At 43.6% G+C, this 26,300-nt stretch overlaps 1 protein-coding gene across 4 annotated transcripts in view; it reads right to left on the bottom strand.

Moving 5' to 3' along the window:
• RUNX2 (RUNX family transcription factor 2) overlaps positions 1-26,300 on the bottom strand; it is a 159,007-nt gene that overhangs the window by 47,114 nt on the left and 85,593 nt on the right. For 2 of the 4 annotated variants that reach the window (XM_055713578.1, XM_055713579.1), the window contains one exon: positions 18,741-23,771. The exons of the other annotated variants lie outside the window; for them this stretch is intronic. In XM_055713578.1, coding sequence (XP_055569553.1) covers positions 23,293-23,771 — 479 coding nt within the window. In that variant the 3' untranslated portion in view covers positions 18,741-23,292. Of the gene's footprint in view, positions 1-18,740; positions 23,772-26,300 lie in introns of those variants that run through there. 4 annotated transcript variants of the gene reach the window in all.

Below are 26,300 nucleotides of genomic sequence, written 5' to 3'. Positions count from 1 at the left end.
GGTGTTCTGCATTTGAGGCTGCTTCAGCAGTAGGCTCCGAGTCAATTAATTTTCCAAATCACAGCTAACTCAGCACGGCATTCATGAGCAGCAAGGTGGGGAGGCCAGCCGTACACCGGGGAAAAAAAAAAGGAGTTTAGTTTCCCAATTTAGCCTGGCGTGTAGCAGGGGTGGCCAGGAACTGGCTCTGGCTGCGAAGCGGGATAATTTTCCAGGTATGCCGAGAGTGCAGGCACAGTGCTCAGAGTAAAACAGAAACAAAAGCACCAGCCCTTTCCCCTGTGGCAGGATCAGACCCCCAGCAAAACTGCTTCCTACGCCAGGAGCTGACATAAGGCTCCACACTTCCAGGCAAATAAACACCTCTTCATTTCAGTGGCTATCTGACATGGGTGCGACAGAGGGCAGGTCAAAGCTTATAGCTCCTTTATATTTTTAATAGCTATGAACACCCTGCTGGTGCTTAAGAAATACGCTTGTTAATAACTAACGAATATGAAAGGGCAGCCGGGTGGTTAAGGTGGGCAGCTTGATACAGACCAGTTCCACCCTTGCCTTTGCCGCAGACTTCTGGGGTGATGTGGGGACAAGCTGCTTTGTACGAGTGGATAAACAAGTTCCCACAGGGTGAGCTATGGTGGGAGCTCCAACTGAGTCATCTTCACCATCCCAAGTATGTTTCTTCACCCCCCCGATGCCCTGGGAGCCTGATGCAACACCATAGCAGAGGGAGTGGGTATCTGGTACCTGACACTCGCCGTCGGTACCTCGGGGTAACAAGCACACTCAGGTACAAAGGTGGAGGAGAAAGCTCATGCCCTTGTTTACCCTGTGGCCACTACTTTGTGTGCCCACACTCCCAGCCGAGCACCGCTGTGGTCGTAGCATGGGTAGGTGCATCCCCACTGCTTAGCGTGGGTCAAAACCATGGTGAAGACATTACACCACAGCTTCCATGCTGGGAAACTATGAGCTGATTCAAGAAACAGGCATACGCTACATTATCAAGGTCCATGCTACGTCTTTATGATGTTGAACCACGTTAACTTGCCTGGAGCCAGTTTTGTCCGACCATGCTGCTGCGCACTGGCGTGCAGACAGACTTTCCTCCACTCCCCATTGCTTTGACAAGGTTAATAGCTGTCTCCTACTTGCCAGATGGGTTGCATAGATAAACACATCAGGGACTGGGAAGCACACGGACACGGACACGCTGATGATAGGTTGCAGCTGAATGCTTTGGAGAGATAACAAACTGAATACGCTTGGCCACATAAAAAAAAAAAAAAAAAAAAAAAGAAAAGACCAGGGCCCGTTCTTTGGACAGAAGGCCAGCAGGCATGGCTTGGCCATGTCCTTAGTATTCAATTTAGCCTCCAGATCAGGGTGACCACACCCAAATCCAAACTGCCCACTGGGAATGGTCCCTGGCTTGTGCTGGCTCCTGAGCTGTGCCAGGCATTGCATGGGAGATCCCAGGCTAAAAGCTTGCCCAGGCCCCTCCTAATGATTCTGTTAGGGCAAGTCCATGCTAATAATGACGATCAATGTGTCCACTGAAGTGTTTAATTTATTAGTATAAATGTCCCCTTTCAGACTGGCTTTCACCATTGAAATACCTTTTCTTTGGATAACCATCTTTATTGTCATCTTTTCGTTGCCCATCATGGCTTTGTGCTGTGGAAATTTGCAAGAAAATGTGACTTCGTGCTCATATGACATCCATTATTTCACGTAATCTCTGCCTTCTCTCCCAGATGGACCACCTCCTTTCCCCTTCTACCCACCTCCTTCTTTAATCTAAGGAAAAAAGGAGTGATTTTCATTAGAGGGTCTGAGAGCCTCCTGCTCCTGTGCCCAGGTTCACCCTTGCTCCACCTGATCACAGTGGAGTGGGTGTAAAACCAGAAAAATCAAGTTCTGCTTTGAGGGAATGGTAAGTCTTTTTTGAAATCTCAGCCACTGTGGCCCTTGGCAGTGGTGAAGAGCTTAACTGTGCCCATCTGATTGTGGGAGCCTCAGCACTGAGCCAGCTCACAGCCCAGACCCTGGGCAAGCCAGATTCCTCACGGCCGCTCCATCCACATTGCTCTTACAAATCCCAGATACACAAGTGGCTTGGAAGGAGAGAGAAGGTAAATTCCAACCTGGTTTGCTCTGTTTATCATGAAATTGCAGGAAGGGTAAATCAGGTTGCAAGCTTGAATTCGGTTTTCGTTTAATTTTCTCTTAAACTGGTTCATTTGTTGCATGAAAATGCATTGAATTCCTTTAACATGCCCTGTGCTAGAGGGTTTTTTTCACCTTAGCAACGCCTTTACTCACTGCTGTCTGTTCCCACAGTGGGCTCCTCTAGCTCTTGCCTTTGCTTTCTCAGGGTTGCCTCTCACTTTGCCGTACAGCTGGGCTGTGAGGAGGCATGTCTGGACAGTCACGCCACTTAGGACTGCAGTCTCCTTCTATCTCACCTGGGCTTCCTCTGAGCCTCGCACACAATCCTATTCCTTCTGCAAACTGGCTTTTGCAAGAGTGCCTTGGGAGCTGTGCCAGCGGCGGGAGCGTCAGACACCGTGCAGGTTTCGTGCCCCAGTGTGGGCCTGCCCCTTTCACATGAATTTATATATATATATTTACACAGCTCCTCCCTCTCTCCCTGCAAGTTTTCAATCTTTCTTTTGCATTCAAATACACAAATGTAAACAACCCTTTTCCACAACCTCAGCTCAAATTGTCCCCCTAGAGATGTCTGGCTGGGATTTTCTAAAAGATCCCATCCCATCCTTGACTTTTCTCCCTAAGCTGCCAACAGCAACGTGTAGAGGAATGAAGGCAGTGGGTTGATTAGCATTGATAACATGCAGCTGTGGCCTTGCCTCCACGGCAGTGGGTTGGTTGACATGGATGATGTGCAGGTGTAGCTCGTTCCCGCTAAGTGGTTAAATAGCCCTGAAGATTCTGGTCTGACCTCTGGAGGAAGGAGATACAGCATGGACAGTAGAACCTGACCAATGGTAAAGCCTTGTTGCAATCTACTAGTTTGATTGTGCTGCAACAGCAACGTGCCTTTATCTTCAGGGACTGTGGCAGGTCCCATCTTCTGGTTGGAAAGTCATATTCACAGATGGTTTAGGTGGGTCTAGCACTGTTGAGGTAGATTGTTGATGAGCAGGACACTTCAAGTTTTTCAGCTCTTTCCTGCCCAAGTCCCATCAGTTGCTGAGATCTTTTGCTGCCCCTCTGCTCCATTCCTGGATATGGCCCCTCCTTACAATCAAGCCCTAGCCTGCCTCCTAAATTCAGCATCACCAAGGGTAGCTCCAGCTTCTCCAGCACTCCCAGCTCCCAGTAACACATCCCAGTAACATGTGTCAAGGAGGAGGAGGTGGTGGTGAGGTGGAACAAATATTCCCATAGCAGCTAGTAACACTGATACATATAAATGGAGTAGCTATGGCCAGGGCTAAGTCCTGATCAGGCTTTCTGCTACTTGTTCCAGATACTCTGGTATAGAACTGGAATTCTGAAGCATAACCGGTTGACTTTTGGGATGGGGTGGTGTTGATCAGTGCTTTTGCTGTAGTACCAGGAAGCCCTAAGGCAGAAGGAAAGCTAGAACTGGGAAAAAAAAAAATCCGATGAAAATTGCTTCCTATCAAAACCCATGATTCAAATAAAATTTGACTTCACCCTTGCCCCTGACAAGACTTTGATAAAAAAAGATGTTTTCCTGAAACAAAATAATTTCTTTTGGAAAACTCAGTTTCAGAAGAGAAAAAAAAAAAAAAAAGATAAAGGATTTTTGTGTCACACTACAACTGTTTTCTTTATAAATTATTTGGGTAACTCTGATTTCCTAATGCCTCCATAGTAGTATAAATACAAGAAAGCAGAGAGATGAAGTCATTTGATACTGTGGCAAGATGTTGAATAAGACCTGGTATGGTAGATGAAATAGCCTATTTATTTATTGTATATTATTTCATTTTTTAAAATAAACATTAAAAGCAGCTGTTAGCACAAACAGCAGAGCTTATCTTATTCCTTAAATCAAAATCTACCCTTTTGCTGATGTCATATAACAGTTCGACTCTGACACGTAGCATTGGCATTTCCTGCAAAATGGAAATAATAAGACCGTGGGTTTTGCTGAGCACTTCCTCCACACATACACAGACACGTGTTTCTCCTCCTACCTCCCCACTGTCTGTAATCACTGGTCTGATGAAGTGTGACCAATCCAGAAAAAAATTATGATGTGGGATGGTGGATTCAATGGAAAAACATCATTTATTTTCCACCCAGCAAAATCCTTTTTGTTACTGCTCTTTGATAAACCATGGTTTGTGCTCTTTTCAGAAGCCTCAACAATGGTAGACTGTGCTTTTTCATCACTTGAGCGCTTTTGCTTTCGGTCGCTCAGCTATAAATAGGAAAGTCTTTGTTCTGTCCCGTTTGGATCGCAGCTACAAACATGAACCATGGAGGACACTCGAGACTTTCCATGCTTCTCGGTTGCTTTCCTGCAAGAAGGCAGCCGCACAAACAAACAGGCTGCTTTGTTTGTACTTTCTCCGAAGTTGCAATTTCTTCCACTAAATGTTTATGCATTCCAAAGTCAAGCAACTTGCCTTGCATCTTGAGAACCCAGCACTTCTGATTTACATTACCTTCAGGAAGATTTGAAGATGTGTATTTAATGGGTTCAGTTAACGAGTTAATTAGCATGCTTTTTCCTCAAAGGTAAACTTTTGCTAAAATCAAAACACAGCTAGAATTTATTTTGGTGCTAAGGGGAACATTTTCATAAAACCCAGAATTAGAGCTAGTAGAAGGATCTTGGATTGGCACATTTGCAGGAGAAGGGCTTGATCCAAAGCTCTTTACAAAGTCTCAGGACTTCTTCTGTTTCAGCAAATTTGGAGTCAGCTGCTCAGCTTAGGTGTAGACTGTGTACGGGAGGGCAACCTCCTGCTCAGGGTCCCCAGCGTCCTCAAGCTTGGAGGACCTATCTCTAGGACTCAGTCTAAGATAATGTTAATGGTACCTTCAGTCCCTGGCATCCCAGCACTGGATGCTGTGCTGGGCACGAGAGACAGGCTGATAGCAGAAGGAGCTCCCAAAATCCCCGACGCCTGGTCATGACTGAGTTGGTTCAAGATTGAGTCACAGAGCAAGAGGCAAGCAATCTGTTCTTCACACGTCTTGAGTGGGTTGCCAACCTCCTCAGTTACTTATTTGTGAAGCTTTCCACTGCCTTTTTTTTAATTTCTTTTTCAGCTCAGCCTTTATCTTTTTCCTTTCCTTTTTTTTTTTTTTTTGAGTACAAATGAACTAAATTCTCCAAACCCATCTGCACTGCTATCAGACGTTGCTTTTTTTTTTTTTTTTAAAACTTGGCATCATTTCTGAAGTTTCCCTATGTACACTTTCCTGTTCGTGTATTTCCGTCATCCAGGTATCATCACTCAATAACCATACTGTGGCTGTAATGCTTTTCACATGGAAGGAATTGTGTTTTATTGATGGCAAATGTTGTAATGCACTTTCATGTCAAGATGAAAATCCAAAAAAGAAACTTTTTATAGTGTATGCTACATGAAACCTCTATGCTGAACCAGGCTGTAAAGAGAATATATTCAAGTACACATATGCTATGACTATATATAGTAAATTAAACAGTCTTGGCGTGCAGGAGTGGGCACGAGAACACATCCCTACTGCACATTTTTAGCATGGGCACAGGCAAGTAGCACTCTCCCAAGCCATTTCCAGGCATAGACCATGTGTTAGCAAAGGCGAGGACCACTCTGAGTAGGCTTTTTGGATCTCTTCTAGGGGCTAGGGGTATTTAGTGTTATGAATCTGATAAAAAAAAAACCCAAGATGCTTCAGAACCAGAGCCTAAGCCCTGGCACTGTTTAGTCCACGCAGCCCCAGTGATCAAGTCTACTAAGGCCATGGGCAAGGACATCTTTGGGACATCGCTCTCCTACCTGACACCTGATTTCTATGATCACAATAGGGACCAAACACTGTGTGAGTCACTTTGATGATGGTTTGATTTGGCAAAGGGGTGCCGGATGAAGCTGCAGCACCTCACAGCAGTTCTTCCCAAATAACTCATCCCTACCTTGGGCTGGGTTTTGGGGGGGTGGCTGCTGTGTGTCAGCATTAATTAGTCAGTGTTATTTACACGTCCTGGAAAGATTCACACCTGGCAAAACCAAGATGGAAATAGACTCCTGCCTCCTCCCAGGAGAACATCACTGTTGGTACACCTGCTCTCTTTCTACTTTATTTTCTCCCAGGCTTCATAAATCTCGCTCTCCTTTCCACACTGCAGCCCAACGTCAGGAGGTGCGAACGCTCCCGTTTGCTCAGTCAGAAGGGAAAAAACAGATTTCCACAAGCTCAGCTTTTCTCATCAAATGAACTCTGTGTGTTAGGAGGTCAGGGCACCAGGGTAGAGGTCTGGGCAGATGTCAGGAGTGCAAAGGACAGGCCGAAAGAAGCCCAAAGTGTGCAAATGCATAGCACCCAGACAGGCAACCCTGGTAAGGGATAAGCCTTTTGCAAACAACTAGCAGAGCCAGGAGGAAAGATCTACTCTGTCTGTATTATTTTCCTATCTAGAAGTTTGGGCTACAGCAAAAACCTTTAGAAAACAGCCAAGCCTGCATTAACAGTTAGCTGTTTTTCGTAGACAGAAAGAGAGAGCTCAACATTTTCTCTGAAAACACCTCACCCAGGGTTCCTGGAAGAAGCTCAAGTCTCTGGTTTCTACAGTGGCTGCCTCTTATCAAGGGCTCAGGCTAGTGTATGGCTCCAGTTTTAGCTCAAGTCTGCTTATATGAGGAATAACCCACAGTGTGCATGGATGCACAACACGGCTGTTGCTAGTCCAGGAGTATCATGTTGCCGAGGATATGGAAAGTGGGAACTCGAATTGTTTTAAATGGAGCATCTTCCTATCATGCTTCCACACTTCCTGGACTTTTCTTTTAAAATTTTAATTATCTCATTTTCTGGTTTCTAGAGCTTGAGTGAGAAGAGTCATCCTCTCCTATTTTTCAGATGTTTATGTTCAACATCCTGAGTTTATTCATAAAGCAACGAGCCTGTCTTTAAAAATCAAGGCCAAATCTAGGTCAAATCTGATAAATATTTTATCCTTTGCTGTGCAGAATCAGAGGGCGCAGGCACATGATCGTGTCACTGCAGCTCAATGACTGACAGCATGTCACCACACCGATGGGCCACGCACGCTGGGCTGCAAAGATGAGGCCAAACATGTTAGCTTGGAACCTCTTTACTGGGCTTTCTGCAAATGCCTTTTATCTCACATTTGCCAAGAGCCACCATTTGAGTTGCCCTATTTCAATCTTCGTCAGCCCAAAGCCTCTTCACAAGCTTCATTTTCTATGCATGAAAATTTCTTGCAGGGAAAGGAAACATGGCACATCTATAGCTGAGCCTATAAACCAGGGCTGGGAAGCATGGGTCTGCCAGTTGTCCTGTTTGGGGACTCATTGATGCATATGGGGCTGTCCAGCCTGTATTTCCTTTGAAGAACATCCAGATGCAGAGGGAAATGGTGCACGGTCCAGTTTTTTCCCAGCAGAAGAGCTCGGATATGGCAATAGTGCACCAGAGCCACAAATATGCTGATGGTTGGAGAGGAAAAGGGCACTCTGGGGCACTTGTATTGCCTGCTGTGGACTCAGCCTTTGAAGTCATCTCATCCTTGAACACTGAAGAGCTCCTCCAGCCCTCAGTATGCTTAACCAGCAGGCAACGAGCTCAGAAAGCTCACGAAACTATTTTCAACAGAAAACACACACACACACACACACTCATGTATACGACCAGGCACACCCCGGCGCCATGGGTATGTCATCCTTTAGAAGCCAGTGAGCCACTTGAAAATGATGCAGACTTTAGGATAACGTATGATGAAAAAGACATTGTACACCTGGATCCTGGGATGAAGTTGTTCTACAGACATGGTTAAATCCTTTCCTATTACTATAACAAGCAGTAATGTTTTGTGGCAGTTGTAGGCAGTGGTTCAGTTTGAAGCAATGAGCTACTTCAAAAGAATCAGTGGGACAAACTTTTTAGGAGGCCTCTGAGTCTTCTGTTGCTTTAGTCTAGGCCTAAAATTTAGGGTCTGCAAAAGTATGAAAAGAATAAAAATACTCCCAGAAATTTGAGAAATTTAAGAATCGTAGAAAGAGCAAACCAGCCTTGTCCACGGGTACAGGAGCTTGCTCTTCTGCAATACAGCTTGTCTTGGTTGTCTTATTTCCTGGACAATAAAGGTTGCACCCAAACTCGTGCTTGGACAGAAACATCTGGGGACGTGCCATCATGAATTGCATTTGAATTCAGGAGTTCTGAAATTGCTGAATTTCACTGAGGTGTGACTGGCCACAGGATTGAGAAGCAACAGGCAGAGAGACAGACAGACATTGCCCTTGGGTCCACACACCGTACAATCCCAGTAGCTCTGTCTCCCTCAAAAGGGGGCTGAAAATTAAAGCTGAACACCTTCAAAAGTCTAAGTTAAACCTTTGAACTGAAAGAAGGATGTAATTCCTTACAAAATCACTCTTTTTGTCTGCCTGCACTTTGTGTTCATAGAGCTCCCTTCTTATTCACAGAACAGCTCGAAGCGGCAGCAGCTATTCATAGAAATTGCTTCTACACGAGTCACACAAGGCAGTCAGGATGCGACCGCCTAGACAAAGTCAGAGCAAAATAAAATGTACATAATGAAACTAGATTCATGTGGTTTAGCCCTTTTCCTTTGTTATCTTCAGCATCTTTGTGACACCGCCGTGACGCCTGATAAGAAAACAGGGGTTCAAAGTGTCAAGAAAACAGTGGTTGTTTCCTTTGCATCAAAAGCGACATCTCCCAGCTTTCTCATGGCTTAGCCCAAAGCAGAAAGTGGCTAAGCTTTGCTCAAGTGGGACTATGAGGTGCTGGCTGCAAGGGGGAGGCATCTGCACAGCAAGATATCACACCCATTAGCATGTTTCAAAGCCTGGGACACCTCATTTTTCCTGGGTGCTCTGCTTTTCTGCACTGAGCAAAAGACTATACAAATTTCTTCCTCTCCAGGAAACATATGCAAGAATGTCAATAACAGCCAATACACCAGTTATCCCCAATTTATCTGCTGGGGGCGGAAAAGTTCTCTGTGAAAGATCTGCCACCTCTAAAAGAAACCCACTGGCCATGCAGTTTGCCATGTTCTTGCTATTACAACATGGGGCTCAATGCCCAGGCTTCATACTGAGAAACCAGCACAAGGTCACAGACTTAAAATTCAAGCTCCTGGAGTCTAAGGTTGTAAACTTGTTGAAAGAGAAACAGTCAGGCTTGGGGAGAGAGAACTTTTTGAGGCAGCTGATTAGTCCAACCTATACACTGTAAACTCCCAAAAGCAACTGCTGAAGGCTACAAGGACAGAAGAAAGGTGAACTACGTATGACCTCTAAGTCCTGTAAGAAGACCAATGCAAAATGAACCTGAGAACTGACATTCATAACTGTACTAAATTATGGTAGATACATTATGGATGCAACAGAAATACTGCTTTTGTGGCACTTAATCTTTTCCCTCGTCTTTCCCATTGCAAGGTCCCTCTCTGCTCTACTTTTATGTCTCAGATAATTTATAAACTTACAGTAAACTCAGTGCAATTTTTCCCAGTTTCTCCAGTTTCTTTTTTTTATTTAGAGTCTTAAAAATGAATTGGCCAGGAACTTATCATTTTTTTCCATCTGTGTTGGTTTGCCTACTAAAGGTATTGCTTTGTCTCACTGATATTCAGTCAATTGATCTCCAACACCAGCAGTATCAGACACCGAAGTTTACAGAGAGGCAGGGGGATAAATTACAGCTCAAATGACCAAACTACTAACTGGAGGAGAAGTCTTTCCCCATCTTCTGAAGTCTTCAAAACTATCTGGAAACCTCCAGTCCAATCACACATACTGTTTTGGGCTCAGGGTGTATGGGTTTCTGCACACAGGGGTATGCCAAAGCACCGCAGCAATAAAGAGTATAAATTAACAACTGTCAGCATCACCACTACTTCATTACCCAGGTGACCTTCAAATCTATGTATCTAGAGGCCAAAATCCTTCATTTTCCTAGGAAACAGAAATATGTTTTGCAAAGAGAATGGATTTTCCCATGCGAACCCAGGGGCAAATCCCACCTCCTCATTGGCACTCTCTCACATTCTGTTTCCCTTGGGAGGGCCAACCTGCCCTACACAGACCCACAAACACACCTGGGTACGAGGTACCGATCCACTCACATGCACAGAAAGGAAAAATCCCCAAAGTCCAAAGATGCATTTTAGGGTGCTTCTGCCAGCAAGGAAGCCGGAGTTTTCTTATGTTCCATTCTTAAATATTTGAGTACCACATAAGCACTACAATAGTCCATAAATACACATATAGGGGATGAGAAATCTAGAAATCATTGGCCCTAATCCCTAAATCTCAGAAAATTAGGTCTTAATGAGATCACCTTTGAGCATGTCTTGGGCCAAATTCTTTTTGTTGTCTGCATGGTGGAGGATATCCATTCCGGCATCTAGCTTCGGTTTCTGAATAACGGTCTGTATAACTCTTCTTATATAGTCTGTGAAAACTTTTTAGGGCAATTTAGGGATTAAGTTCCTGCTTTAGGGAATGAGTTAGCCATTGTCCCCAGCCCTGAGGTCGCTGGGAGCTGCAAGGTGTAACCTGGCAGGTGAGAAGTCCCAAGCTAGAAGGCAATGACATTCCAGGCTTTGCTTCCCACCGTTATCATTGCAGAAAACATTCAGATGGCTTTTACTGGCTGCAAAAGGAAAACCAGCAGGACTCAGTTCTACCATTTATTACCTGAAGCAAGTAATTCCTTTGGGTATTTTGGCTAATAATGTTTTTAAGCCTTTATTGTGAACGTGAAGAGGGCAACGTAGAGTGAACAACTATAACATCTGTGGCAGAAAAAAAATCCCCAAAACTGCGATCCCACTTTTCTTTTTTGATTGGGGTTGATATTGACCTGTTAAGGAGAAATGTGCTTACTGGCAAGGTATTAGCCTTTTCCAGAAAAATGGCGTCACAGCCTTTCAATTCTTTGAAATTTGCCTTGTCACAAATATTAACTAATGGGTACATATTTTACTAAGAAATACTGATTTCTTAACAACAGCTGTACAGCAGCCAAAAAGCCTTGGAAGAAAAACAGTAACTGCATTTTAAGCTAAACGAAGTAACTAAATAACAATCAATTTTCTTAAATAACCCAGTTACCGCAGGGTTCGTAGCAAGATCAGCTCCCCTGCCCCATATATATTTTTACCCATTTCTGATAATATTTCAAAAGCCACCCATGACTTAAAAAGGTGGTAAATACAGAGGCCAATTCATATGCATATTCAATATTTCCATTGATGCCTATCTAAAGCATTACACAACTTTTATTAAGTACCCATCACTTCTGGATGTTTGAGAAGAGAGTGAGCTTAAGAAAACTTTTTCAAAAGTGAACTACTTCTATTTCTGGGAAGCAACTGAAAAATTGATTGCCTCCTTTCTGATGTTGTATGTGGGTGTGGGTGCGTTTCTGAGCTTCATGTCTTCCGTCTTTGAGGTTCAATGTCTCATTTCTAGTTGCTGCGGCAAAGAAGCACTGAAGAAATTACTTTGATGTTTCATTTGCAAGGCCTGAGGTCTGTGGTCACCTCTAGCAGGAGACCTTTACAAATTCAGTCTTAGCATTTTCTATGTCAGGTGAACATTTCCATGGGTCTTGAGAACCAAGGGGCACCAAGCCAGGTGGCTATGATTTCCCCTCATTTTGGTTCACAACACCATTGTGGGGCCGAAAGGACACAAAGGGATAGGAGAAGCCCTGCATGTACCAGTGATGGGCTTGGGTCACAGGCCTAGGAAAGTGATGTAATCCCTTGGGTCAGGAAGTATTTATAATTAAAATCCTCTAACACTGCAGTCACTACAATGCCAAAGGGAGGACAGCAACATCAGATCTGGCAGCAACGTCAGCAAGCCTACGCTTCCTCAGAGTGCAAACTGGATGTCATTTTAGCTTTGCTTTTTGACAGAAAGAAAGAGCCAAATGCAAAATCAGAATGCTGGCTCTATATGTGCAACACCTTCTGGGGAAGAGGGAACAGGGGGTGCCTTCAGGACCCTACTACTTCCAGAGGAAAACCAGGATGTGAGCGTGGACATGTGCCTCTGAGAGGACTTCTGTGTATGGTATGCATTCACTTACCCATCTTCATCAGGGTTTCACCCCTCAGCCCCACCGAGATGGGTGCAAGCCCCCACTGACTTGACTTGAACAGACTCAGGGAGGTGCCAGCCCCTCCGAACCACAGTCTGCTCAGGTACCAGCGCTTTGTGCTTTCCTGTTTTGAGGTTGTCACGCTGTAGATGACCTAAATTACTCTTTCTATTTTTTCTTTTCTCCAGACGGTGAGGTCCAACACAGGCAGGTGTGTATGTCATGCCCTCAGCCATGAGTGGAGGATCGTCTTTCCATCCTTCATCACAGGTGCTTCTGGCACAGCGGGCACAGGGTCAGTCCCTCTGTGCCACAAACAGCTAGATCAGTAAATCCCAGAGATGACAACCAGGTAACATTGCAGTTCATCAGGACGTTATCTGTTGCTATTTTCTGTTGTGGAGGAGCTGGGTAGCTCCTCCAGAGCAGATGTCCACCATAAAAAAAATGCCAGTCTTAAGATGACCATCCCCTAAAAGTATCTTTTCTAAATAAATGCAATGCGAAAAAAAAAAAAAAAAAAAAAAAAAAAAGAGTTCCTTGTGCCCTGTTAAATGGAGCAATCAAAATCAGTTCCTAATTTAAGACTTCATAATCTTATGAAAATTTCATAATCTTATGGAAATAGAAAATGTGGGGATCCTCTTGGTCAGGCAGAGAGATGGAGGTCTGAAACAGCACGTACAAAATCTTCCCTGGCTGGCAAGGAAAACAGTTGCACAAGTTCTCTGTAAACCTCTTTGTAGTCATTAGCCAGCAATCCTAAATATTGAATAAGTTCTCCCCGTTGTTTCACAATGGGTTTTTTTCTGGTTTCTAGGAACTGTTTTCAAGGACTGCCATTCAGCATATGAGAAAAATGTGTGAACATGCTACACAGTCAGTTCTTTATTCTCTTGGACATTACCCCATTACGGAAATACAGAATATCACGTCACCATGTACCCTACTTTTCTCTAACACTTTCCATCCTGTACCTATAAGCACATTACAAACCTGTGTGATTTTACTGTGATTTCAAAGATCCCTGCCTGGAGGGAAATGCAGTTTCTGTGCTGCACATAAGGAGAAGATGATTGAAGGGGCAGCGTGAGTAGAGTAGGAGGCATCTTTCTTAATACCCAATACAATGCCTTATAAAACCACAATCCTGTCTCTATCTTGTAGTTTGAATTAATCTCTTCCAGACAAATAAAATAGACGAAGGAAAGAAAACAAGGCAGAGGAGAAAGTACAAAAAAAGATGGAACAAAGATGCCATTTTAAATCACTGGCCCCGACTCAGCATGTAACCATTTTCTATGGCAAGGAGCAAGTCAAGCAAATTCCTCATTGCCTGGTACTTTCTACAGCTCCACAAAGCCAGAGGCGGTGGATTTTGCAGCTCTTTAAAGAACAGGGGGAAATTGCCGCCCATGCTGCTCCAAATCCCCAAGCGGTGCAGGAATTGCTGCTCAACATGTGGTGACTGATCAGCAAAGGGACAGAAACACAGACTGGATTTTCAGTCCTGACTTTGAGATCCAGCTGCCAAACAGCATTGCAAAAAAAAAAAAAAACAACAAAAAAAACCCAAAAACCAAAACACAAAAAAACCAAAAGACCTCTGGAGATTTCCCATACTTTTTTTTTTTTGGCTTATTCTCCTGGTGTATTCATCTTAACAGAAATCAGCTGTTCTCCTTCTCACTTGTACAGTATTTGCAGAAGAGACTTCAGCATCCGGGCTGGCTGTTATTAAAAGATGAGAACATCCTGCTCTGTTAGGAGAACACCACTACTGGTAATAAAAGGACAAAGATCCTTTGCATCCAGGTTTCCTGAGATCTGTCTGGATTATTTGGTTTGGGGTTTTTTTTCACTTCTGCCATGGCCTTTCCTTCCTATTTCCTGACGTTTGCCAACCAGCCTCGTACGCTCCAGAGCAAGGATAAAAATTGTGCTTTCCTGGGAGAAGCTATCTCACAGCATTGGGATGTAACAGCATCATTTTTAGCTACTAAGGACTTCTTTTTCCAACTGCGGAAATTAAAAAGTAAACAAGCTGAGGGGCGAGGGGCTGCCTTAGTGTATAGGCTCCAACTTTATTTTTAATAGTACTCTAAACTTACAGCCTGGAGGAATAGAAATGAAAGGATGGACAGATCACCAAGCACTGGACTCCTACAGATGTGCAAGAAGGTTTTAAACCCTTACTGTGCCTTGTGTGCCCAAACCCAGAGGCGGGAAAAACCCAGACCCAGAGGCTGGAGGAAAAGTCACCAATTGCACTTTGGGAGGTTGGGGGTGGACATTAGGAGAAGTGTGGGGATGAGATGCTCTGCTGAAGCCCCAGCTCTCCACGCTTGAAAGATCTCAAGACTTGCTGGACACAGCCATGCTGAGCAGATCTGGTGGTGGTGGTGGTCCTGTATTGAGCCTCCCTTGAACCAGGAGACCCATGGAGACCCCTTCCAACCAGCATTTTGGTGACGCTTCATTGCTAACACCCACATTTACAGGTTGAAAAATGCTGGCATCCAAAACCACGGGACTATTAATAGAGGGACTTCAGCTGATCTGTACTGGCGTAATGACCATCTGAACTTGGCCCCATGGTGAGCATTAATCACTGGCAAGTTGCTGCGGCACATCAACTTTAAGATGAGTTGTTTGCTTTTCTGTAAGTGTTGGGACATCCTGCAAGCTCCAGCTGCTCATCCTGAGTGAGCTGCCGGGAGGGAGCGGCCAAGGGCTGCCTCCATGGATTGCGGCGATCTCTGCTTTTCTTCCTGCCCCGCCACAAATCCCGAGTAAATCTGTTGAGACAGCACAACTTGGCCTTAACTCCGCATTGTTTCTTGACCAGATCAGCAGTCTGGAAACTGGGTCAATTTTTCTAAACATGTGGTTTAGAAATGTGCTGTTTCAAAGGACACTGTCCAATGGTGTGAGACCAAACATCAGATTTGTAGTAAAAAGAGCTAAACAACAACAAGTTCAAAGCTCTCTATAAACACTGAGCCCATGGGACACCCTGACAAAGTAGGGAAATAGTAAATTCCCTGTTCTACATTTAGGGAAACTGAGGCATTAAAGAAGGAGGCCAAAGCTGCCTGGAGAATGATGCTGAATCATGCAAAATCAGAAGATGCTGAAATTTCCCAGCTACAGAGCAAGAGCTAGTTTGTCTCATCTTTACAAGTTCTTACAAATATAGCTATAGGAATTTCATTTTATTCTCTTACCTGAACTGCAGGAGGGAAATTCAAGTCCATTTGTTATTTAGATAACACAGATGGCATTAGAAATGCAGGTTGCACCTACCCTAAGTAATATATGCAATTAATCTGCATCAAAGTAGCAGGGAAGTCCTGCGAACTTCAATTTTAAATCATCTCATAGGTTCCAAGTTACTTTGTTTGCATTGCATCAGATCACCAGATGTTTTTGGAAGCTTAGGCTTTGTTCTCTTTGTATCTCACAGCCTTATCTGTTACTGGGGCCAGCAGCTTCCTATTCCCAGAGGCGTAGATGCTGATGTCCCCCCCTCCCAGGCCATATAAGTATCACAAAGAGACCCCATGGGAACAGCTCCATACATCCCAGACAGATATTTGCTTCAGCAGATCTACAGGAGAAAGTTTATAATTACAGAAGGCCAAACACAGCCCTTTTGAATGCTACATATTTCATTTTTTGCTTTAAGCTCACGTTAAAACTTTTCTTCAAGACACTGAGTAGAAATGCTCAAGCTGCCTCCAGTATCTTATCTGCCACAGTCATGCCCATCACTTACCCAAAGATTATGGATTTCTAAGGATTTGCTTGTAATTTTAACCTGTCCAACAAGTGTTTCTCGTGAATAACGCTCTTGGGCTGTTCTCTGCAAACATTCAGCCATGTGGTGAGCGCCTGAGCAGCTGCAAGGCTGGTCACCCACACCGTGCCATACCCTCTGCTACCCAAATACATGCTCTAGCGTGACCCCCCCAGGTGCTGCAGAGCACTGCTGTGACTTATGCAGAGCATTTACCATCCACAAGTGATGGCCCAGGGGAGGGATTTCACCCCAAAATACCAATTCATTTCCTCCCAACCATGCAGAAGGTAACTAGACGGTACATGTCAATCCTTGGAAATATAACTGAGGTTATTTCCTCCTTTTGCCCAGCAAACACTTTGATGATTTTTTTATTTGGTGCCAGTGCAGGACTTGGTGCTGAACCATAAAGCCAGACTCTGCTCCTTCTCTCCCCCACCTCTCCCCCAGCGCTCATTTTAGGCACAAAAAAAGGCTGATTTAGGCCTGTGGCTGCCAACACGTGGCTGCTCTGAGCCCCTCCGGTGTTGCTCACAGCCACAGGAAATTAAAAAGTTAAAACAGAGGCTAACAGGGAAAGGCAGCACGAGATCCTGCCCGCCGCATGCACACTACGTGGGACCAGAAAAGGCCTGATTCCAGCGATCCAGAGTGGACGTTCAACCCTCACAACCCCAAAGCAAGAAGCTATTTACTGGCAGCAAAAGGTGGGGAAGGCAATGGTCACCACCCCTTGTAGGAAGCATCTTTAAATCTTATCTTCTAAAAGTATTTTGAGTTTGATCTCCCCCCACTGCTCCCCATGGCTCCACATCAGGCAGTCCTCCACACTGACCAGTGGTGGTCATTGTGTCTCAAGAGTGGTTGGTTTCTGGCTAAGGCAAGAGAATGAGACTCACCTTCTCAAGCTGCAAAAGGGTAAATGAATCAAAAACTCAAAAGTAACACCCCAGTATGATCTATGATGGGATTTCCTGCACTGGATCAGTGATGGTTTGACTCCTCCAACTCTTGTGCTGACCTTGTCTGCTGTAGATATCCCCAGAGAAATGTGCTAGAAACCAACAAAAGATAGATGGATCACTGTAACTCCTCAATAACCCGCCTAAGTAAGAATATCATCCTGTCAAACCTCTTTATTCAGATTAGTTTTAGCTGAATATATGCTACCCGTGCAGTCACGCAAGCAGTTTTTAGCTTAGACAGCAACCTGCAGTAGATAGCTCCTAGTCTGACTCACAGGGCTCTGGGGTAATTTGGAGGGGACCGTGGGAGGTGTCCAGCCCAACCTTCTGCTTGAGCAGCCACAGCTCTGGGGTCAGAACAGGTTGCTCCATGCTTTACCCAGTCAGGTCCTGTAAACCTCCAAGAACAGAGTGGCATGACCTCCCTAAGCCCCTGTCCCGCCACTTGACCATATGAAATGGTGAAAAATGCTTTCTTTCCTTTTATGAGCATCTGGATTAAGTGACCATGAAAGCAAGAACATAGTGAACATCCTGCTGCGCTCTGACTAACTCAGATGGGTTAACCTGTGCACCAGAGGGCAGCGGAAAGTCTTAGTACTAATGTTCGTAGCCTAAGTCCCACCAAAATGATTTCTATAGCAATTACACCACAAAGCATTGATTGGTTTGCTTGGTTCCTCACTCTTGGATAAACCTTGTCTAAAATTAGGACTCAGATTATGGGCTGGAATGAAAGCACCCTTGAAAACCCCCAAACATTATCTCAGTCTTCAACCACCACACAAGAAATATGTAGGTCCATGAAAAGCCAACAGAGCTCACAAAATCAGTATTAGTGACATTTAAACATCAGAGTTAAAGGTTTCTTGAAATGATCAAACCCTCATGCCTCTGTGCTACTATTGCACTTTTGCAGACTCAAGAAATAGCTAAAAAGGATATGAACTTACTATGAAACCAGGCACAAGCTTGCAAACAACTCCTGTCCTCTCCTCTCCTCCTGCAGACAGCCTTGGGTGAACTTAACCTCACCTTTATTAGCTGCATCTCCTCCTATCCCTGACACTAGGCAGGAGGAAAAATAGCCTCCTCCCCCAGTCGCCTCCCTATCCATATATCTTTTGCTGCTTGGAAAGGATTCTCGCCTCAGGCCATGCAAATCACAAGATTATCTGTAACTGCATTCCTCAGATCTGACCAGGAGGAGGTGGGGATAGCGCAACCCCCACCCTGGAAAAGCACCATAAACCCTAATCTCTCCCCACTGCCCCCAGTTTGGAAATGTATCCCAGCTTTTCCTATACTTTAAGCTCTGCCCCCAGCATCAGAACGTCCCGGCTAATGTCAGTTGTTAGGTTTCAGAGTTAACAAGCTAGTAAGATGAATGGAGCAGTTTGCACTCCTCTAAGAAACACAGGTTTTGCTAGTTTGCAGACTCAGGAGAAGAAGCAACATTGGAGATCAGATTTAGAAGGTGTCCTTTACTACCCATAGGCCTGGAAACTTGCTTTCTATATTTAATTGCAAACTTAAGCACTGCAGAAATTGAGAGGGCCACCACAGAAGGGCTAGTACTGTGCCCTACCATGTACTTTACCCTGCCTGGTGCTAAGAGGAGACAGTGGAAGAAACAGAAGCATAGAAGAACATTAACAAAAAAAAGCCATTTTATTGAAAATGAAATTAAAACTTCAAATTAATATTACAATCATGAGAAAATGCCAAAACAATTCAATTTACAGTTGCAACATACAATACAAATAGTCCCTTTGAAGTTGAAGTAAACTGATCCACAATCATCATCTGTGGCATAAAGCAGAGTGTGTTTGTACAATATGTGCATGAAAAGCAAGTCTCAGGTGACAGCACTTGAAAAAATAAAAAATTAAAGCTTGTATTTACACAAAATGCTACAAATATTTTGTTCCAGCGGAAATTCAAGACTGGTAAAGCATATTTAACAACAACAACAAAAAAAAATTGGAATGTCACTCATATTACCTAAAACAAAAGTTACTGTAAAAGTATGGGTTTGGCTGATATACTTAAAAGTACTGCATTAAAAAAAAAAAAGCAAAGAGTTATCTGTAAACATGGAAGTAAACAAACATCTAAAAAAGTTCTCAGAAAATGTTAAAATGAAATGCATTCTATTTAAAAACAAGAAGAAGTTCAGGGGTTCAGAGAATGGGGCTTCTTTGAGCTCATGGCTGATCCAGGTTTTAATTATTGCTTTTGCTCATGGCTTGTGGCCGCATGCAGCCCGGCGTGGGGCTGAGCTTTGCTTTGCTAAGTGTGAAAGTGCAAAATTTTCCCCACTCAAGATGGTACCTGTGGAAACCGATAAATCTTTGCTCAGGGGACTGCTGGCAAAAAAAGTTCAATGCTAAGAAAGACACAGCAGCTGGTCTTTTAAAAGAAACAATAAATGCCACACGAATGATGCTGTGGGTTAAACAAATTGCTTTACTCATCCATCCCGACCCACTGACCCCGATCTGGTTACCCTTAGGAAGAGGGAGAGGAGGATTTAATCCCTCCATTTGGCAAAAGGGACATTGTGCCTGTTGTGCTGGAAGTAAATCTGTGGTAGGGTAAGAGAGCTGGAAAGTCAAAAAAGGCCATTTTTAAACCTTTAAATCTATGACCGGTGCCAAAGTTTGCCGCTCACTGAAGGGAAGAGCTGCCGTACCTTTGAGAAAACTCCTTTCTGCTGATGCTAAGCACCTCGCAAAATGTCAAATAATCTGATATGATTTACTGCATAGTGCTGGTTGGGGTTTTTTTTTTGGTCTGAAATCCTGATTCAAGAGTATTTCCAAGCGAACTCAAAAGCATTTTCCAAAAGCTTTGATGAGCATCTCTGCCTCAGCCTTGACACCTCCCTCTGTGACCAGCCTGATGTACCAGGAGAGATTTTCCAAAGGCACCAGGAGGGTTCAGGAGCATGGGAGTCTACTGAAAGTCAAGGGGCTGGTGCTCCTCCATCCATAGGTACTTAGAAAATCCTTTCCTTCCTATCTCAAGCAGGCAGGGCCAGACGCCTGCCTGTATGGCCAGGAAACTGAGGGTACGGGTTGGGCATGTGCACCTCGACCAGGCGGAGAAAATGTTTTCAACGTCTGTCCCTAACGGTCCAGCTGAAAAACCACGGTGACACAGAGTCCTGTCAGTACTGAGCAAAACGTCTCTGGTCTGTGCTGGATTTATCCAGAAACAAAACCCAAGTGCTTGAATTTTACAACAAAGTCTTAAAAAAAAAGAAAAAAAGAAAAAAAAAATCCCACCCCCAAAAAAACACCAACCTGGGTTGCTGCCTGCAGCCACTCTTAACAACATTTCAACACAAAAGCACCCTAAAAATTACTTAATATGCATACAGTAAACCTTAAAAAGCCCTTCTCAGCAATAACAAATAATGTACAAATATAGTACCTTTTATTAAATAGGAAACAGCTTGCACTGGCAGTACATCTTTTTCTCTTGCTTACTAAACAAAAAACAAAACTGAAATGTGTAACCAGACACTGGCTTTTTAAGTGCTGCTGAGACTAACAAACGTATTTTACAGTTACAAATAAATGGACAGTGGTATGCTTCAAGCTACCACAAACCAACAATAAATAGAATCAATTACAGCTTCCATCTTTGAAGGAAAACTAAGTATTAGAAGAAAAACAAAGTGTCTTACTTATACTTTAAGCATACTTGGTATACAACCTTTAAAAGGCAAAGACTTTATTAATTATTTTTTTTAAGAGCGCGTCGTCACGCAAATCAGAGGAATGTACCATGCTAACGTCAACTCGTTTAACAGCTTCGCTATTAACGAGTGGTGATGGTGTTGTCCGGCTCTGTATGGCTATGCCCAACCGATGATTTATTGCGATACTTTGGAGGTAGCCAAAGTACAGCCAAGGAGCGGTATGGTGGCCAACAGCCCCCCCGAGTAGGCTGCAGATGGCGACGGCTAAGGCAGGGCAAGGAGGGAGCACCGGCAAACGCCATCAGCATGTGCTGAACATCTCACTATAGCAGGCTTAGCATCACCTGCTTAGGGATAGTGTGGGGAGGGCGGTTCAGCTCCCACTGCATCCATCCGATGCCACGTTGCCTCCCTGTTTGCCATAGCAGCCCTGGGCTGGGCAAAACTTGGGCCCCTCCGCTGGATAGTTTGGTGGCAGACAGGTTGGTTAAGGGGTTTGGGTGCAATTTGCTCTCCCTGTATCATGCCTGAGAGCCCCAGGGTGGCTTTTAAGGTGACTTTTTACCTTCAGCGTTTGCAGAGGTGAATACTGTTGCCCTTGTGCTTGTCCCTCTAATACGGCAACAGCCACATCAGCTTCAAAGTCAACACAGCATCCTTACAGCTCTAGCATTTAATGCTAATGGGTGGGGATTCCCTACCAGGCAGTTTCTGTCTCGAGTTTTGAATCTTTTTCTTCCATCAAGTGGGCTGAAATTGCAAGGGGAGGGGAAAAAGTTTCACCTATTCTCCCTTAATCCCATTTCTGAGATATTTAACAGCTCATTATTTGTAAAAGAAGGGCTTTGAAATGGTTTTGTTTTTTCTTTGGGAAAAAAAAAAACCTTGTCGAAATTCAAATCACGCTGTCAAAACAGAACATTTTAAAATATGAATATTTTCAAATTTTGAAGTTCTAAGAAAAGTTCTGGGAGAAGAAGAAATTAGGGGAAGGGTGGAAAAATGTTTCATCCTTCCTACCATTTTTCCAGTGTCTCCACAACTACTGATTAAAAGGCAAGACTGTGTTGAAGGCAACCAGACAGCTAATAAAAATATTTTAAACACAATATTTCCTTCATAAGTTATATAAAAAGATCCTACATCCAAAATCATTTGATGTGGATGCATTTGGGTTGGGTTTGTCATTTTTAAGTCACATTGTAAACTGGTTCACACTGGAACTGGTTTTCAGAGCTGGGTAAAGGTTTGAGGTTTACACCATAGCAGAAATGTAATAAGTAAAAAAAAAAAAAACAAACCCCCAAACAAACCAAACCAAAACCCAAAAGACTTTTAGAGACCGAAGTCAATATATCATTACATTAAGAAACATTTAAAGGGTCCAAATGTCATTAAATAATTATAAATATTCTTTTAAACTTATACGATGATTCATGTTAGCAAACAACCTCAAATTTTACACATTTATAATTTAAAAAAAAATAAAAAAGAACATAGCCGAACAAAAATACTATGTATACCATTTTGGCTCTAGTAATATATATTGCCATTTTCATATTTTGCATAAGTAATAACATTTTGTTTTTTGTTTTTAAAGGTTGCTATTTTTTGGTTTTTGGCTAATCAAAGGCAAAATGAACAGATACAAAAGCAAAAAGGAAACCCCAGGGTTGTCTAGCCTAACTTGAAGACTTGTTCTCTTTAAGTACCCAAAAACAAACCAAAAAAGCAATGAACACAGAGAAATTCCAACCATTATCTGCAGCAAGGCTCGGACAGAGTTTTTTGGGACAGCTGTTTTAATCTGAATGTATCATGGCAAAATGGAAGCAACTTGATCTTTGCTTTCCTTTTTATGTGCACCAATACAAGCCAGTTGAATTGCACTACGGGTGTGAAGAGGGTCCCATACGTTGTATGATTGCAACTGTATCTGGAGTTCATGGTCAGGGTTTTTTTGTTTTAAAAATAAAAGGGAATGCAGCCTTTGCCTTGCATCACCATGTTTCTCCTGATAGCCGGGGAGTCCGTTCTCTCCTCATTGGCAATATACTCACTAGTTATCACAACACTCTAGATTAAAAAAAAACAAACAAAAAAAACAAAAAAGGAAAAAAGGAAAAAAAAATTAGGGGGTGATTTGTGTGTGTGTGTGTGTGTGTGTGTGTAAAAAGTACATTTTAAATATAAAACAAAGCAAAATGGTTCCATGGAAAAAAAATAATTATGTTCTTTGATCCACATAATCAGAAACATAGGTTGTGGTGTGTTGGTAACTCTTGTGTTATTTATGGCCATTATCATCCCATCTACACAGTTGCACATATTGGTAAAATGTATTAAAAAAAAACCAAAAAAAAAACCCAACAAAAAAAAAAAAAAAAAAAAAAAACCAGAAAAACCAGGCACTTCGTAGTTACTTGACCGTTTGGTTTGGGTTTGTTTTTGTTTTTTTTTGGCTCGCGGAGGTCAGGCCAGCTACAGAAGAAATCTCAGTACGGCCTCCAAACGGACTCATCCATTCTGCCACTAGAATTCAAGACAGTTGGGGAGCTGCTGTGGCTGCCATCCGCCTCCACCCCGTCACTCTGGTTGGGCAAGTTAGGGTTTAACAGCGTGCTGCCGTTGGATGTGGTGGTGCACGGAGGAAGCATCCTGGAGGGGGAGCGGTCCCCTCCCGGCACCATGGGGAACTGGTATGATCCTGATGAAGTGCCATAGTAGAGATATGGAGTGCTGCTGGTCTGGAAAGGTCCACTTTGGTTTTGGGAAGAGCCAGGGTAGGGTGGTGGTAGGTAGGTGTGGTAGTGAGTGGTTGCGGACATACCCAGTGACATGCCTGAGGTGACTGGCGGTGTATAGGTAAAGGTGGCTGGATAGTGCATTCGTGGGTTGGAGAAGCGGCTCTCAGTGAGGGATGAAATGCTTGTGAACTGCCTGGGATCTGAAAATGGGCCCAGCTCTGAAGCACCTAAAAAATTATAACAAAAGACGGGGGAAAACAATTCTGTAAATACCATTTTTCGTATCAAGTGATGATAGAATTTTATTTTTCTAAGAACACCCACTTCTTTTGGCCCCCAAGAGAACAGCAGATCATATCAAATAATACATTGCAAGGAACAGAGTCATACACCTGTCTTCTACAAGTGCTGGGCCAAACTCATCCCTGGTCTAACTCCACCAATGCCAATGGAGGGACCGGCATTGCCGTCCTGAAGTGGTCGAGGGTCACAACAGGGGGTGTTGAAAAATAATCTCAAAAATCAAGAGACTGAAAAAGAGCCAAAAAGAAAAAGATGGATTTGGAGGTGATTTGCCTTCTGGTTTCTGAGCTTTGAGGGTTACGTATCTCTGGGTTTTTTGCCTTAGCCTCTCAAGAAACTCAGGTCTGGTTGCTGAGATTCCCACCTGGAAGCTGAGATTCCCACCTCAGCACACACCTTTGGGAGCTGGGGTTTCAAGAAAAGCAGAAATTACTGTGCAACTTGTAACAAAACTACAAGAGCTGGCAACACCAAGTTAGTTGCACCACTGACACCAGGGGAGTTACACCGGGGGTGACTAAGACCCACTTCTTTCCTTAAATCAATTTATTTAGGTGAGAATCTGCTCAGCTACTTCCTATAGCCGAAAAATATTACTTGTTGCATCCAAAGGATAGGGAAGGCCACTGAGCCGATAGCAAAGATGCAGATCTTACTTTTCACTGCAATTGATGGAAAATTACAAGCCCAACACTCTTTTTGCCATTGAAAAAAAAGTTGTTTTCATATGTAGTCTGTGCAGTCTGGTTGAAAAAAAGACCACACAGTTTATGGCAACTGTGAACGTCTGGATGGTAACACTGTGGATTGGAGGCTAACGCGAAACAGGGATGGGTAAACTCATTTTGCCTAATTTCAAATCCCACATCAAACACCCAAAGTTTCGGAGCAGAACTGGAAAGCAAACATTAGTAGCTTGGTGATCTGCTTAGGAGACTGTGGGATGGACAGGAGCAGAAGAAAAAGATGGTGAAAGCTCGCGCTGAGAGCCAGAAATGCGGAAAACAAAAAGGGTGTGGGAAAAGGGAGGGGGGAAAGAGAAAAAGACTAATGCAGAAGTGCAGTGCAGGAGGAGGCAAATGCTTTGGCCACTCTGCAGTAGATACATATACACATACTTATAGAGAGCTGAAAAAAGTGGGGTAGAAATAAAGGGGAAAAATAATGAAATCAAATGGACTTTCCCTGTGCTTCCCAGCTGACATTTCTACAGCTTTACAGTCCTCTAGATCCAAGGGTTCACTCATCTCTGCCAATCTGCCAAATCTGATTTAACTGAAAGGAAAATACAGCATCTTCTAGATGTCAAACTGATGTGCTAAACACTGAAACGCTCTGTGTATCCTCAATATAAGATGAAGCCATGCCTGCCCTGGCAGAGAGGCTTTGGATCTGACCTGCTGCTTCTGGTGTGAAGAAGGCAGGTCCCTTCAGCCCTTCTGCCCTTGGCTCCCTACAGCACCCACCATGGGTTGCTACCATAAACCACAAACTCAACAGACCCTGCCACCTTATGTGGGACATACTGTGATTTAGATCACTGTTCTCTCCTGTTCTACCAGCTCATTTAACCCACGCCTTCAATGACCCCTAAAAGCAGCAGGGGGGCAAAGCTCAGGCACAGCTTGGGTTCAGGCTGGAGGACCTGGGCCACAGCCAGCCAAGCGTCCTGATCACGGAGCCTGAAACCTGGGGATTATAATCTGCCCGTCTCAAAAGATGTTTAGTGCAGAGCTTTAAATGGGCTATAAAAGCCCATTTTTAACTCTGATGACAATGTGATTACTATTATCTTTATCTGGAACTGAATCAGTGACCTACGGGTGAATGGGTCTGTCTCCATCATCAACCCCTCCAACCACAGCCCCATGGAATGTAATATAACTTGTACCTTTACAGCAAACACTCTACTACTTGATGCAACTTCTTTCGTTCCCAACTGCAAACAATAGCCAGAGGCGATACCACCCAGATTCAAAGCTGTAATTTTGGAACACTATCCTTTATATTGTGAACAGGTCTGATACGTATCTGGAAATATAAGGTTAGAACATAATTTCCCCAGCTGCTCAAAATACTGAGTTTCAATCTGCTACTGCTTATTCTCCTTTATTTTTTTTTCTTTTATTGTTGTTGCAACTCTCCCAACAAGAACAGAGTTGCTCTTAGTTTACCTTGATAGAAGCTAAACAGGAGATTTATAATCAAAGGTAGAATTGGTATGAGTGTAAGGGTGTAGAAGAACATCAGCATTTTGATTTCTTTGCAACCAATACTTTTTTTTTTTAACTTAATAACAAACTATCCATACAGTTTTACACATTAAAAGGCAATCCCCCTTTCAGGGCTAGACCCAAATATTATCTGTATGGGTGCTGCCAAGAGATCATGCATGTGTTGAATGACTGGGAATGTGCACACCACACGTAGGAATTTCTAATGTGGGGCTACAG

Source organism: Falco cherrug, chromosome 6 (assembly GCF_023634085.1).
Source record: "Falco cherrug isolate bFalChe1 chromosome 6, bFalChe1.pri, whole genome shotgun sequence".
NCBI lineage: Eukaryota > Metazoa > Chordata > Aves > Falconiformes > Falconidae > Falco > Falco cherrug.
The sequence above is the reverse complement of the archived record's forward strand: the minus strand, read 5'-3'. Positions and strand labels throughout refer to the sequence as shown.